The sequence below is a fragment of the Syngnathoides biaculeatus genome, chromosome 19, assembly GCF_019802595.1.
Source record: "Syngnathoides biaculeatus isolate LvHL_M chromosome 19, ASM1980259v1, whole genome shotgun sequence".
Lineage (NCBI taxonomy): Eukaryota > Metazoa > Chordata > Actinopteri > Syngnathiformes > Syngnathidae > Syngnathoides > Syngnathoides biaculeatus.
Window position 1 is genome coordinate 8,664,991 of NC_084658.1, and position 14,550 is coordinate 8,679,540.

Consider the following 14,550-nt stretch of genomic DNA (forward strand, 5'->3'; position numbering starts at 1 on the left):
TGCTAACAAACCCCCGAGCAAGGAAAACTTAATAACAGTACTAGCAGCAGCAGCAATGCGATACATGTATGCTATTAAAATAAGTACAGCAGATAAACATTGTAATGCTCATCTTAATGCGTTTAGTCATGACAGCCTGTTTTGTGTACGCGTTCGTTTGTATACAAAAATTGTAGAGGAAGTTCTGGATGTTCTGGTAGTTAACGAGATATAACAAGGCAGCATGAAGACAAATATATACAGGTACACACAAAATGATGACAGGAGATGCCAAGAAAATAGGAAAGTAGGCCATTTTCTGTCTTGAGTCAGATTCATGTAAACAATCCATCTTGAAGTAAAGGTGGAGTGTTTTTAAAAAAGGACCTGAAATGTGAGTTACATCACGCAATAAAAACCTGAATTGGAAACATTTTACCAGGCAGCTGCGGCCTTGGCAAAGTGTGTCCCATGAGTGAGGAGGGATGCATAATGCTGAGGAGGCCAGAGGTGAAACACATAATGCACAATACATATTCAAAACGTATACATGGCCCTTGCTACACCACTGGCGGAGCTTCATTTAAAAAGAATAAAACAAATTAAAATAAAAGTTGCAATACCATGTAGACTTGCTATACCACATCTGGTACTTACTTGGCATAATACTGTGTGTGTGTGTGTGTGTGTGTGTGTGTGTGTGTGTGGGCGGGGGGTATGTCACTTAAATGGGAGAAAGAGGAAAAACCTTACGTCAAGAGATGAGAATGCATTTAAGCAGCTGTGAGCATTTGAAAGTAAGAAAATGTGCGCCTGCCGTCTGTTCATGTATGTGACTTTGACGAGATGAATTATTCACCGTAACCCTGGGCAGTAGTACAGAGCATAACTCTGCCCCGTGTGCAACTCCACAAGTCATGCACAAGTGTGCAGTTGCTACTGTGACAGCAGGTACAGGCGGAGAGGAAGCTCAAGTGTGCTGTCGCAATACAGTATGTACAATGATCTATTATGAAAAAGTTCTAATGTATGGAATACTGAAAAAAAACTACACATTAATAGATGACAACTGAAATGGAGAAGTATAAAAAGAAACAGGTAATACAATCATGTTTTTCAAATAATTCTCAGCAGAGTAAGAACACAATATCTTATCTTTCTTTATACTGGGTGGATACTGTGGTGCAACAATTAATGCATCAATTACAATAAATCAGTTCATCCATTTTCTGCGCAGCTTATCCTCATGAGCGTCGTGGGAGTGCTGGAGCCCATCCCAGCTGTCATCGGGCAGGAGGCGGGGTGCACCCCGAACTGGTTGCCAGTCAATTGCAGGGCACATGGAGACCGACAGTCGCACTACTCACAATCTCACCTCGGGGCAATTTAGAGTGTCCAATTAATTTAGCATGTTTTTGGGATGTGGGAAAAACCGGAGTGCCCAGAGAAAACCCACACAGGCACAGGGAGAACATGCAAACTCCACACAGGTGGGGCCGGGATTTGAACCTCGGTCCTCCAAACAGTGATGCCAATATGCTACAACTGCTCACCATGCCGCTTTTACGACTAATCGATTGTCAAATTAATCAAGAACTATTTTGAAAAACAATGTCCCTTTAGAACGTTTTTTTCACTTAAAATTGTCTAAATGTTCACAATTCAAATTCGTAGCGAATATTTGCAGACTTCTCTCATCCTCCCTGAAAGCAGATTGGGATTTGTATTTAATTAACATAAAACATTTGCAAAATCTTCTTTTACTTTGGAAAACAATGATCAACAATTTTGCCCATTTTCTGACATGTTATGGACCAAAGCAGTAACTGAATCATAATCAATTTGTGTTTTTCTATTTTCTGCAGTGTTTTGAAATCACGTCCTGTTTCTGAACAAAGGGATGGAAATTAAGTTTTCTTGTACCTGCTTCACTGATTATTTGAAAACATAATTGACAAAATAATCAATTAACAACATAATAAAATTAAATAAGTGCATGATTATTTAGACATATCAGACAAACAACTATGATGAATCTTTACCTGGGAAATACACACACACACACACACACACATATATATATATATATATATATATATATATATATAATTTTACTACATTTTGAGAGCAAATTGGTTTTATCCCTTAAAAAGGCCAATAAATCTCCACATTTAATAATCCGGGGAGAACGCAGTCGGTTGCTAAAATCACTTTGGTGGCAGGAATCAGAGCGGGTGGCAGACCTGTAATGGTCTCTGGCTCGATGTATTATTTATTACAAATACCCACAAATGTCATCTTGCAACATTGGACTCTTCCCAAGAGGTTCATTATTAACGGAAAAGCCAATGATGTCATGACATTGAGATCATACCATTTTATAAAAGCTCCAGTTGGTTTGCTCGGATCTCATTCATCTTGCTCAATGCCACGGGCAGGCAACATCATATATTGGAATGTTTACGATATGATTTGTTATATTAATAATCCATAGCATCCGCTGTCTATCTATTTGGCAGACAAACGTGGTAACTGCTTTATACAGTTAATCATCATGTTCCAGGGGAAGATATTAAACTTATATTTAATACAGCAGTAACTTTTAATATCATTTCTTGTTTTACTGTATGTTTACATGATTGATTACTGATTATAATGAAAAAGAGAAGCATCGTGTGCACTTGCACACTTCCCATGAATTTCTTATCATTAAACAGACATAAGTATCGGTAGATGTGATTCAGTGACAATGCAGCAAACTTCAAATTTAAACACATTGACAATCTTCACCATCTGTAACTGGAAACAACCAGTTTTGCTTCATATTAAGTTCTGATACCGATCAAGGGAAACAGAACAAAAGTCGATTGCTTACCATTCATTCGGACTGGGCAGCTCATGGATCCACGGCACTGGGTTCTCTCCCACGAATCCCAAGTCATCGTGAGAGCTCGAAGATGATTGGTCCGAGAAGTGGACAGGAAGCAGGGGCGGCCTGTCATCTTCGATCAAGACAATGTCATCCTGCGGCATGTTCACGGTGGGAGAGAGTTGGTGTTTACCTATGACAGAGGGCAAGAAGCAGAATGGATCAAGTCAACTGCTTGTATTCAATACACACATACAGTGTATGCATTCTCCAACTTTTTTTAACCATAAAACTTGGGCGTCATTAAACTTTACTGAAAACCTTAAATATACTACAGCAGATCTTGTCAAAATCCTGAAACTAACATTCAAACCAAAAGCTAAAAACTTTAAATTATGAGTCATTGGCAGTCATTCTTCTTAAATATTCTCAGAGGACAAAGACGTGAAGGAGAAGATCTTTTCTGATTTGTATTCAGTCCTGCATGACCTTCCCTGTAGCAGACTTCTTTGAATTGCCCCTTTACATCTCCTCAACAGTCAAAGTCAATAGGAAATGTGCCGCATTGGTTGACACTCAATAGCAAGAGCGGCAGAAGAAGTGTTGTTCAGTCCTACGAGGTGTCTGTCCCTAAGAGGACATAGGTGGGCCATTCTTTCTGCATGTTGATCAGGCCGTTGTCTCAGCAAAGGGCGGAAAAAGAAGTTTTCAAGTTTGAAGGCAAAGTCAAGAGCAGAGTTCAAGCACACATCTGATTACAATTAGACAAAGACATTTGGAAACGCTCGATCCCTGTGTGCTGTGCCCGTGTTTTCATTATCGAAGAATATTTTAATAATATCATGGTTGTCATTGCAAAAAGTAAAGAGCAATATTTGCCCTGCCAAAACCCCCAAATGGTTCTAAAAGGTATTTCATTTCACAGAGTGGCGACTAATGACCGTTGCATGTTGTGGAAATAATTTTGAGCAGCAATTATTGCGACCATGACGTGCTTAATCCAGTTTGGTTTGTTCCTGGAACAAGATAAATGAATACTGGACAAATAAAGAAACAAAACCTCTGTGCAGAGAAAACAACTGATTTATGGAAAGTCCATACTCTAATTAACCCCAAGCTCAACTGATAATAAAGTACAGTACATTATACAATATGTCTCATGGTATCTGAGTAATTTGCGTTGACGCACGCCACCATTATTAGGTTTAAACATGTCCATTTAGGGATGAAAACTATGTGTGATAATTGATTCTTGTAGAAGGAAGCAGGGGTATTACGACAGCCCATATAAACATATCAACCAGTTAAACTGTAGGGCGACGCTCTGTACAGGTGAAATGAAGGCAATTTCTCACTTGGGCAGCTTGACAGGGAACCCTGGGTAATCAAATTCATGGGCACTGTAAATCAGCAAGGGGGACACCAGTCATAAAACTCCAGCCAATTGCTGAAACTGAGCTGGCTGGGCAAGGGGGGGTCAGTTAATGGCCACTGATACCATACTTGACATAATGATGATGATATTTGTCTAATATAGTAAAATGATGCTTCATGTCTATCAGAATAATGCAAATGATTTTTGTCATCTAGTAGACCGATGCTGAAACAATGTCTCATCTTTTTATGTGGAGAAGATTGAATATTTAGTTCATGTGCCCAACAGAACCATACTGAGAACTATTAAATATCTTATTTTATATGTACTAAGATCTTCATAAAGATGTACAGATGCATAGAAATGCACGAAAAACAGTAGCACCTGTTTAACTCTCTGTTCATTCTCTTAACTACAGTTAACAAGGAGAGAAAGACAGGTAAGTACACTGTAATTACTGTCAGTAGTGCTTGGAAAGATGAACAATCAGAAAACTGCGACAGCTGCTTTTGTGATTATTACAAGAGGGAAATTATAGATTCCTGGTGTAGGAATTTGTTAAGGGTGCACTTGAATAATAGCATACTTTGAATTAAGAGATGCACGTACAAAGGGTTGACAGGTAAAATGTTCAAAAGCAAATTAAAGATCCACCCCTCCCCACTTTGTTAATACATATTCGTAGCTTTTGCCCTTTTTTTAACAATATAAATTCCAACATAGAGTACGTGGGTGGCAGGTATCTGCAAAGGTGTACAAAAGGTCTGCTCTGAATTAATTTTACATTGGTGGAAGTCTTTGATACAAAATGCATTTTCTGAATGTAACATACCACAAGCAGCCTAAAAACCATCCCAAACATATAAATGTACATTAGCCACATTAGTGGCAAAATCCAGGCCAGCGAGAATGTGGAATGTTTGAAGAGTTTGTTGAAGCAGGATTTGCCCCTTTTAGGCATGGCTTGTGGCCATGCATTTCACAAAGGCACTACTGTGACACTTGAACTCGTGATCATTCTTACTTTTCGATCTGATCTGCGAGGCAAAAAGGTGACTTATTAGCACTTCCAGACGTGTGTATGAGGCAATGAGGTGCTGATGGGACACCTCAATTCGCCTTCTAACACAAGTGGCTCTCTGTCACAGTGCTTACTGTTTTACTTCTTTATATATTGGATAAGTAATTAATGTGCACCTACATTCTGGAACTTTCAAAAGACCGAGCTATTAGATTATGTTCTTAGTCCTTTTTACTCTCAATAGAGGTCAAAGCAAGAGTGGAAGTTACATTTCCCCAACTAAACTGAAGCATGCAGCCTTGTGGCCAATTGTGGTCAGTTGTGTGGAAGATATTAGGTGATATTGAAGCAGAAATGTTCTTCCTCCCTTTGGCAGCAAGTGCAGACACAGACAAATGCCTTCCGTGGCCAGAGAGACCACCTGGTTTCATCCAGTCCAAAGGATCAGCGATTCACTCCTCTGTTTCTGTGCCTTCCAACTAAGGTGCCGCCCATGGAGACATAAAGCTCCAATGTGAGAGGTCATCCTAATAGAATGGATCGGTCTTCTTTCCTCTATCACGCAGACTTCCACTCTTATTTTTCCTTGTGGTTCCTTCATCTTGTACACTTCATAGCCTATTGATCTGATTGATGGGTCGGGGCATTAACCCATGCTGCCACGGCTAGCAAATATGTATGTGTATCGGATTATGCAATCTTGCTAAGTACACACTGGTGAAATGTAAAGGTTTGAGACTCAGGCGCAAAATCCTAAAAGTGAACCCCCATATTCGACATGGGATTTTATCTTCAATAGAAGTGAACAGAGCATTTGGTTGACTGACATTTCTTCCCCTTATGAACGCCATAAAACTGTTCAGATGTTAGCAAAACTGCCAGATGACAACTTTACTACAACTCTAATCTCATACTATTTTGTTGTTCATATAAGAAAACACTTTAAACCTAATATTGAAATCTACTGTGCGCCTTTAAAAACATGGCATAAAAGTAGAATGCGATTGCAGATGTCTCCCAAGGCCTACATTTTTACACACTATAATTATGAGGAGTACTTTATTAATGTTGTCATGTTAGAAACACAAAAAAGTATATTCAGCATTTATACTCATCCTTGAGGAACAAGCACACACACACACACACTTAATGATAAACAAATAATATCCACGTTTCATTTGGGCTGCATTTTTCATTTTTCATTTCCACCTGACAGTGTAAAAACAACTCTTGAATTTTGTAGTTGTGCACCCACTAATCCAGTAGTGAACACATCAGGCGTGTATATGATTAATTGTGTCATTTAGCCTTTCGAATGACATTTATTTTTAATAATCTCCTCAATCAAATTAAGGTTTCAGAAAAGCATCATCTGTAGTAACTTAGCTCATAAACCCCGTGCCTCACTCTTATATTTATCGTGGACTATGCTCAAAAGGCAGAGGTAAATATGGACAATTCACCAGTCACTAAACAAATGTGGCAGATGATAAACAACAGTTCCCTAATGCAACATTGGGTGAAAAGTGTAACAAAAAAATGTTTTTTCCATCAACTGAGCAGTCTTTCAAATACCATTTCACTCTTAGAGAAATGTATCTTTAATATGTTTATAAATAATAACCATAATGCACTAACATTGCTTGGTATTGGATCTTGCAGGAAAGTAGCTATTATGTTTCTTATTTGGGAAGTTTAATGTGGGAGAAAGAAAAACACAAACATGCACACACCACCATCACAAGATGTTGTTTCCTCTTAAAAAAAAAGAAAAAAATCATGTATCTTGATCCCACCTACACTGCCCCCTACCCTCCCACACCCTGCCTGCTTGGGAAGCTCAGCCAAATGGTCACATTAACAGACAGTGCTGGATCGCGGGCTTCAATTTTCACCCCAGCGTGTGGATTTGACACCCAGCAGCACTTTTCAGTCAGACTGAACGGAAGGTAAAGACGGGTGTGATAGCAATCTTTGCATCCAAGCCCGGCTGTCACTGTCACATTGTGCCCACACTGGACATTTCACTGCACTTTATAGTTCTTCCCCCTCAATTCCCATTTGGTTCTCCTTTCTGGTCGAGAAAAGAAAGTATACTGTACGTCCTTTCACTCCCCATAAGGAATGGGTGGGAAAAGGATGGGTGGCGGGATAGAAAGAAAGAACTAAATTGTCAGAAAACTCATTTAATGTGAGTCAGGAGTCGAGCAGAACATAGTACACTTCGCCCCCTGCTAGTTATGGATTCAGCCTCGAGCCTTGTGCACATGAGACGACAAAGCTGACAATATCACAGCACTGCATGGTTTACTGAAGAAAATTGGCAATTGGATTGGGTCTGGCTATCAATACCTAGACGCGTGTGTGTCATGGATACACAACACCAAAATAAACATGCAGCCACGCTCGCGCACACACACACACACACACACACACACACACACACACAATCTGAATGATAGTCTAAAAGAACTCAGAAAAGATCAAGGGTAAGTTCCACAGCAATCAATAATAGCATCTGGCTCAAGTGTCATTCATTCTGTGCTCATGTGGATTAAGAGGAATACTGTGTGAAAGGCAACAAACTTCAAGAGCAGTACACTTTACACATATACATTTAATTAAACCATAGTACTTATAATAATATAGCATTTGGGGGGCAACATGGTGTTTTCAGAACAGGAATGTGATATCATAAAATGAAGAGGAATGGTTTTGGTGGAACAAATTATCACAGTTCTGGGCACATGTGGATAACCTGGTTAAGCGGGCTGTCTAGTGATTGAAAGGTTGCTGGTTTGAACCCCATCTCTGTGGCTACAGTACGGTGTAGATAAATGGCTGTATAATTGCACCATTTTTACCATTCTGTTTTTTCTGTTGGAACAACAATACCCTGGCAAAGGTGTCCAGTCTTTGTGATGATTTACCAGATCTATGCTCCATATTGAGGTGTCAGTCAAGACGGACCAGGTGTGTGCATCGTGACCTTGCTCAGACACTTCTTAAAATCTGTCTCCGCAACCGTCACATCACACCCAGAGCAGTATGTCGAAAGTAACATTTTGATAGAAGAGCAGCTGCCTTCAAAATATGTATTCTCTTTCAAAGGTGGCACAGTAACAAGTATAAAATGGGGGGGAAAAAACATGAATAGTGCTCAATACTGTATTTGTGCAATTGTTGTTAATTGAAATGTACTGCACTTCCTGGATGACCTTTAACATTACAATAATGGCATTTTGATTAAGTGTTAGTGTCTAACATTCAAACCGCACTTAAATGTAACAAATTCCTTGATCCAAGCAGTAGTTACCTGCACCAAAATTGAAAATGGTCTTAGTTTATGTGAAATTTAAAAGGCCAAGAAATTTATTTTTTTAACAATGTATAATAGGTTCATATGTTAGTGTACTTAGTGAGTGACATCAGGAGCCTTAAGTCACTCTGTTGACAAGTTTTACCATCTTTCAGATTCTCCTTGTGATTGTTATAATTATGTTTGCATGGATATTCACTTCAATTAACTGGCTCTTTTTTTTTTTGTTTGTTTGTTTCCACTTCACTCGAGCGGCCGCATATGTGAAGTGTATTTGTAATGCAAATATTGGCTCGCAACACAAAGCAATCTCTTTGTTAGTATATTCCTCTTATAATGTCAAATAGATATGTTTACAATCTACTGCGAAAACAATTAATTAAATAGTTAAAAATTAAAAAAAGGAATTGGCCTCACTGTTCAAGAGTGAAAGTGATGCTAAAATGTCGAAATTATTGCCAATTGTCTTAGTGGTTGGCATTGTGGCTTTAATGGGACATCAATATCTTTCAGTAAGTAACTTATCGCACAATTTTGAACAAATGATGAGCTGCACAGTGAAATAAGTGGCTACCTAAAATAACCGATCTATTGCTTCTTAAATTTACGTAGTTTCTCCCAATCACACATTTCCACAGATGAGCAAAGAAGAACTGTTATAGCCAGTCGTCACGGGTTAATGTGTGCAAAAGACTCCGAGGCAGCCTGAAGACGAAGAAGAAAACGCTGACTTTTTTCCTTGAGCAAGAAAACTCAAAAGAGTCACTTCACAGATCTGAGATGTCACCGAGCTTTACTTGTGCTGTGACCTTTACAGCTATAACACACACCACCATACTTCTTAAAACTTTTCCACTTGACCTATTTGAATGTGGGTCTGCAGGATGTGATGAGCGTTGGGCATCCTTGAAGTTTCAAATAGGGAGAAACTTTTCTCAAAGCATGGCCACAGTTGCCGCATTTGATCAAAGTGGCATTCACACAAGCTGGTGTCAGAACAGCTAAACTAATAAATAGCCAAACTAAGAAGAAAAGCCAATAAATTTGATTCATTAGATTTAGAAATGCGAGACGGATGAAAGACTAGTTAAAAAAAGGAGATGGGGAGTCAAAGGTATGGAGTCGGTGTCAGGCCTATTGATCTGGAAGCTTAATTAACCATCATCAGAAGATTCTGCCTGACACAGCCTCTGATCTCCTACCGTCAGTGGCAGAGTGTCACCACTCTGACTCAACTTGTGTGTGCAGTGGGCCTACAAATGAGAACGGTGGGATGGAGAAAAGCTGAAGCTCACTGCCCAATGACAATGTCACCCCATTTATTATACAGTGTGTAGCGGACGAAAAGTCAAGTGCCTCAAGGTGGGCTCAAGCTGGAATGGGAAAGCAGCAAGAAAAGATGAAAGAAGGAGGGGAGATATAAATTACACCAAGCAATATGAAAAACAGACAATGGAATGCATAAATTCAGGCTGGTGAGGTTAGATGCAAAATGGTTTCGTTCCATCATCCTATTAAAACAGACCCGCCGTAAACCTGGCTTGTGTGCATGCATGCGAAAGGCACATCGATAGTGAGATGACAGCAGTGACTGGTGGAGGATTGAATTGCCAATTTCCAATAGACCCAAGAGCTAAAATGTCAGCCAGTTGATGTCAGCTAGGTAGATTGGGAATTGGCTTGAGTGAAATCAGTCAGCAATGGAGTGAACGCAGGGGAGATTAGCAATGACGTTAATCCCTTCAGGGCTCGAATGGTGAAAACGTGCTGCGTACCCTGGGATGCAGGGTTATGGAGGTGAGGATAAGGTTGTGAGAGCCATACTGAGCGATTTAATAGAAGCTAGCACATGCTGTCATGGACGCTGGGGAAGAAGCTAAAACATCATGAGATGGCAAAGTGCAGGTAACAGACAGATCACGAGAATCTATGTAGTGTAAATGATTAATCACTTTAGAAAGTTTAGTGGCAAAGAAATATTTTAGTGTGATGAAATGTCCACACGGAAATTATAAAAGCTAATTGTAAAGCTTTGGGATTCCAGAGAACCATTGGGAAAACCATTGTCTATTAGCCATGTAAATTATTACAGAGGAGAAAACATGTGACAGTGGTGAACCTTCCCAGGATTGGCTGGTCAACAAAGATTACTCAAGAAAACAGCCGGGACTCCAGGAGGCCACAAAGGAACTTGGGACAATTTCTAAAGAACTCAAGGGCTCTGTTGCCTAATTTAAGGTCAGTGTTAACAATTAGGAAGAGACTGGGCAAATATGACATCCATGGCAGCATTCCAAGGCCAATACCACTGCTTTCCAAAAGTAACAATGTCTCATCTTACTTTTGAAAGAGAGAAAGAAATTATAGCCTTGGGAAAAATATTTTATGGAAGTTGAGCTACTTGGTAGGTGTGTCTTATTACATCTGTCACAAATGTAGGACATCATTTCAGCAAAAGAACATCATACACACATGGTGGTGGGTAGTGTGATTGTCATGGGCTGCTTTTCTCCTTCAGCCCCAGGACGACTTGGATAAAAATGAATTCAGCTCTTTAACAAAAAAAAAAATCCTGAATGAAAATGTCCAACTATCAGTTTGTGATGCTTATACTCTTTCACAGTTCATTCACTGCCAGCCCTCTCAGTTAAAATGCATATTTTACTTCTAAAGCCGTCAACGGCGTGGAATGTATTTAATGTGACAATGACTCACCGATGCGTCCAACTGAATTTGCTAGTGGCGTTGAGACAATGTCAAAGCTTTCAACGGTTTCATAGAAGGAGTGGGAGATCCGGCGCTCGTGGTTATCCTCAAGGCTGGAAGGTTTGCCAGGATGACCTCGCATAGGTGGACTGCGAAGTACTTCCTACAGAAAACAAGAGAGTATGTATCTTAGATAGATGTACACCGGCATTACATAGGGCCCTGTAATACCATAGCTAACAAAATATTTACCTGTTTTTTTAATTTCACAAATTATTGGTTGGCAGGTACTCTGTCAACGCAACTATTTCCATACAAGTAATTTAAAAGTCATTATTTCACAATGTGTCCCCTAAACTAAATGTAATAATCCATTCAGTCGCTGTACTAGTCACATCTAAAAACTTATCATTGTGCATGTCAAGGAAGCGCACATTGCATTATTTGATACAATGCTATTGTGCAAAATCACATTAGAGGGAGAGCTCTCAACTCGTGTCAGTATTTTCCAGCTCAGCAGTGTGAAACTGTTCCTGCAGTAAGATGAGCTAGCTGAAAGACGATAAAAACTCCATGGATTTCCCATGGGCCGATTGACGGGCTGTCTTAAACAATAAACCCGGAACGAGTGACGTGTTATGTGGTCAATGTGCAGGCCTCCTGGTTACCCCGCTATACAATTCAAATCACATCCCAGTTTTGGTAAATGATATGAAAGAAGTTTATCTTTGGGTTCAAGCATGCATTGTTAAAGATACTGTCTTTAACATGGTAGAATCAACATTATTACAGTATCAACTTTCACTCAATAACATGAGTATGGCTCATTTATTCTGTTATTATTTCCAATTTAATGAAATACCCCACCAAAGTGAACTGAACGGTTTGGAATATTCACAAACCTTTTCGGAGCTTCCAAAAAAATGTCAGGGACTAGGATGTTTTTTTTTTCCAGAGAACTCCCTGAAAGCTTGATACTGAAGAACCGTTCAACTTTGTAGCTCATGCATGTTTTGAACTAGTCGTCTCTAGATAATAGTGATGGCCAACATCTTTCTTCTGGCTTCCAGCCAAGACAGACAAGAGGAATAGACAAGACACCATGGTCTCAGAAAAAACATGAGCTCAAGGAAGGGAATCTTTGGCAAACACGGTGATGAAAGTTGGGATTTGCATGATCTGAGTTCCACTAAATTATGAGTGCTGCCATGTGAGACTCTCAGGGGAATGGCACAACCTGGCTAGAGGTTTTGTGATGCATACAAACCAAGCGAGACTTATTGGCTTTTTAATATGGAGTGGTTTAATAAAATTGAAAGCAGCACTTTATCTAAATACTGATGAAAGCAAAGAGTGGATGGCGCTTGTGTGCTTTCAATGAATGCCTGGGTCAACACAAATATAATATAATCAGCACCAATGGCAGAGGTCATAAATATGTGGGCCTGGATGATTGAGACTCAGTCATATTCGAATGTGTTAAATGGAATATTTTTTTGACATACTTGACTTCCTTTCAGTTAATCCCATGAGGTGCAATCTTGACATGGAAAGCTTAGAGGTTCATTGCAAGCAACCAGCTAAGAATGAACAGATAAGAACATCAGAAATTCATGAAAGTATCCACCTCACTGTTTCCATTAATCTGAGAATACTCGTGAGATTTTAATGGCAAACAGTTTTAATTCAAAACTGTGCAAACAATAAAGAAATAATCCAATCTCACTTTTCTGAGTCTGGTTTTAATTGAGTGTGTTCCATGTGTGCTAAAACTTCATCACAGAGACTATATTTACTGATTTGGGGAAATTTACACCGAAAGTGACGTTCTTGTTACGTCACAAGATTGCGGACTTTGCGATGCCTAAGAGAGACGGAGAAGAACCCCTTCACCGATTGAATTATTTAGCAAAAACATCAATTAGCCACAACTTCAGATGCAGAAAGGCTGTTAGCAGAAAGGGAAATGTGTTTTATTCGTTATTTTGGGATGCGATGGCAGGTGGGGGTGGTCAGTAAACACTATAATTAAAATATGTCATGTGGTAGAGGTGTAGTTCATGGAGTTCCCTGTGGAAAAACAGAACCTGCCTTTTTATGATAATTATCACAACCCTTTGAATGGATGGAGGTCCATCCAGAGGACCTCATTAAAATGTAAAACTCACACTTCATAAAAATCAGAAAGAAATCAGAATTCTTTATTTACTGTGTCCAAACCTTAGCATTTACAGACATTCATGTGATCTTGACAGACAATTTTTTTTTCTGAAAAATAAAGAGAAAAGGAGCGTTTTAGTGGGAAAGGTCGGCCATAATGTTTGGTATGAAACAAGCAATTACAGCATTTCGCATGCATGCACACACCCTAGTGTAAACTTAAAATATGACCTGAGGGATACAGTTTGCGGTCTTATCACACCACTGAGTTTATTCCTAAATAACTCAAGAGTTGATCAAGAACCTTATTTGTGTTCCTTTAGGACTGAGTCCATTCTTCCATTTAGTTCAATCTCCTGTAAAATAGTTTTCGGATTAGACTAAGTAGGAAGGATTTAAAAAAAAAAAAGCCTAGTTAGAGCATTCACATATGTACTGTATGTATGTATCGCCTGTATTTCTCTGGGGCAATATTTGTAGTAAATGTAAACTCATACACAAATTGCTTTGGCCTCTCTGTCAGCATTTGGTTGACCTTCAGCTCCAGTGAAGGAGAGGAAAGGGAGTGTTGACAGGGAGTCTTAAACTGTCACCTAAGGCTAATAATGTCAAGTCTGTTGCCATTTGCTGGCCTACTATCTGAGCTTCGCCCTGTTGCCATAGCCCTAATCCAGTCAGCTCTACCATAATGCTGTAATTACAGTCTTAAGATGCTGCATCTTGCTCCCGGCACAAACCACGTCTCTACAGGCAGTTGCCTCACTTCCGTTCGTTTATCACATCTACCGCTTCTCAGCAATACTTCCATTTGCCCAAATCAAGACACACATCCACTAATAAACACACTAACAGTAGAACAGTACATCAAGTGTAAATATATTTCTTGGTTATATTTTACAGTTTAAATAAATGTGTTACATGTATATCCTTTATTATAAACCAATACACTTCTTCCTGATCAGTTTCACATTTTTAGTTAAATACCATACCGTGTAACCTCTGGGGGCAAAAAAGGGGGTAAAAATGATTAATTATTATTATTTATCGTAAAATAATAGTGAACCAAAAGTGGGTCTTTCTTTCACAAACGTTTAAAAAAAAACATGACAATTGTTTGTGCA

The 14,550-nt window shown here is 39.3% G+C and overlaps 1 protein-coding gene across 4 annotated transcripts in view; it reads right to left on the reverse strand.

The window, feature by feature from the left end:
* The window catches only part of LOC133492457 (partitioning defective 3 homolog), a 264,615-nt gene that overhangs the window by 113,692 nt on the left and 136,373 nt on the right, over positions 1-14,550 (reverse strand). For all 4 annotated transcript variants that reach the window (XM_061804664.1, XM_061804662.1, XM_061804661.1 and 1 more), the window contains 2 exons: positions 11,279-11,432; positions 2,855-3,041 (listed from right to left, as the gene is read on the reverse strand). In XM_061804664.1, coding sequence (XP_061660648.1) covers positions 2,855-3,041; positions 11,279-11,432 — 341 coding nt within the window. The remainder of the gene's footprint in view (positions 1-2,854; positions 3,042-11,278; positions 11,433-14,550) is intronic.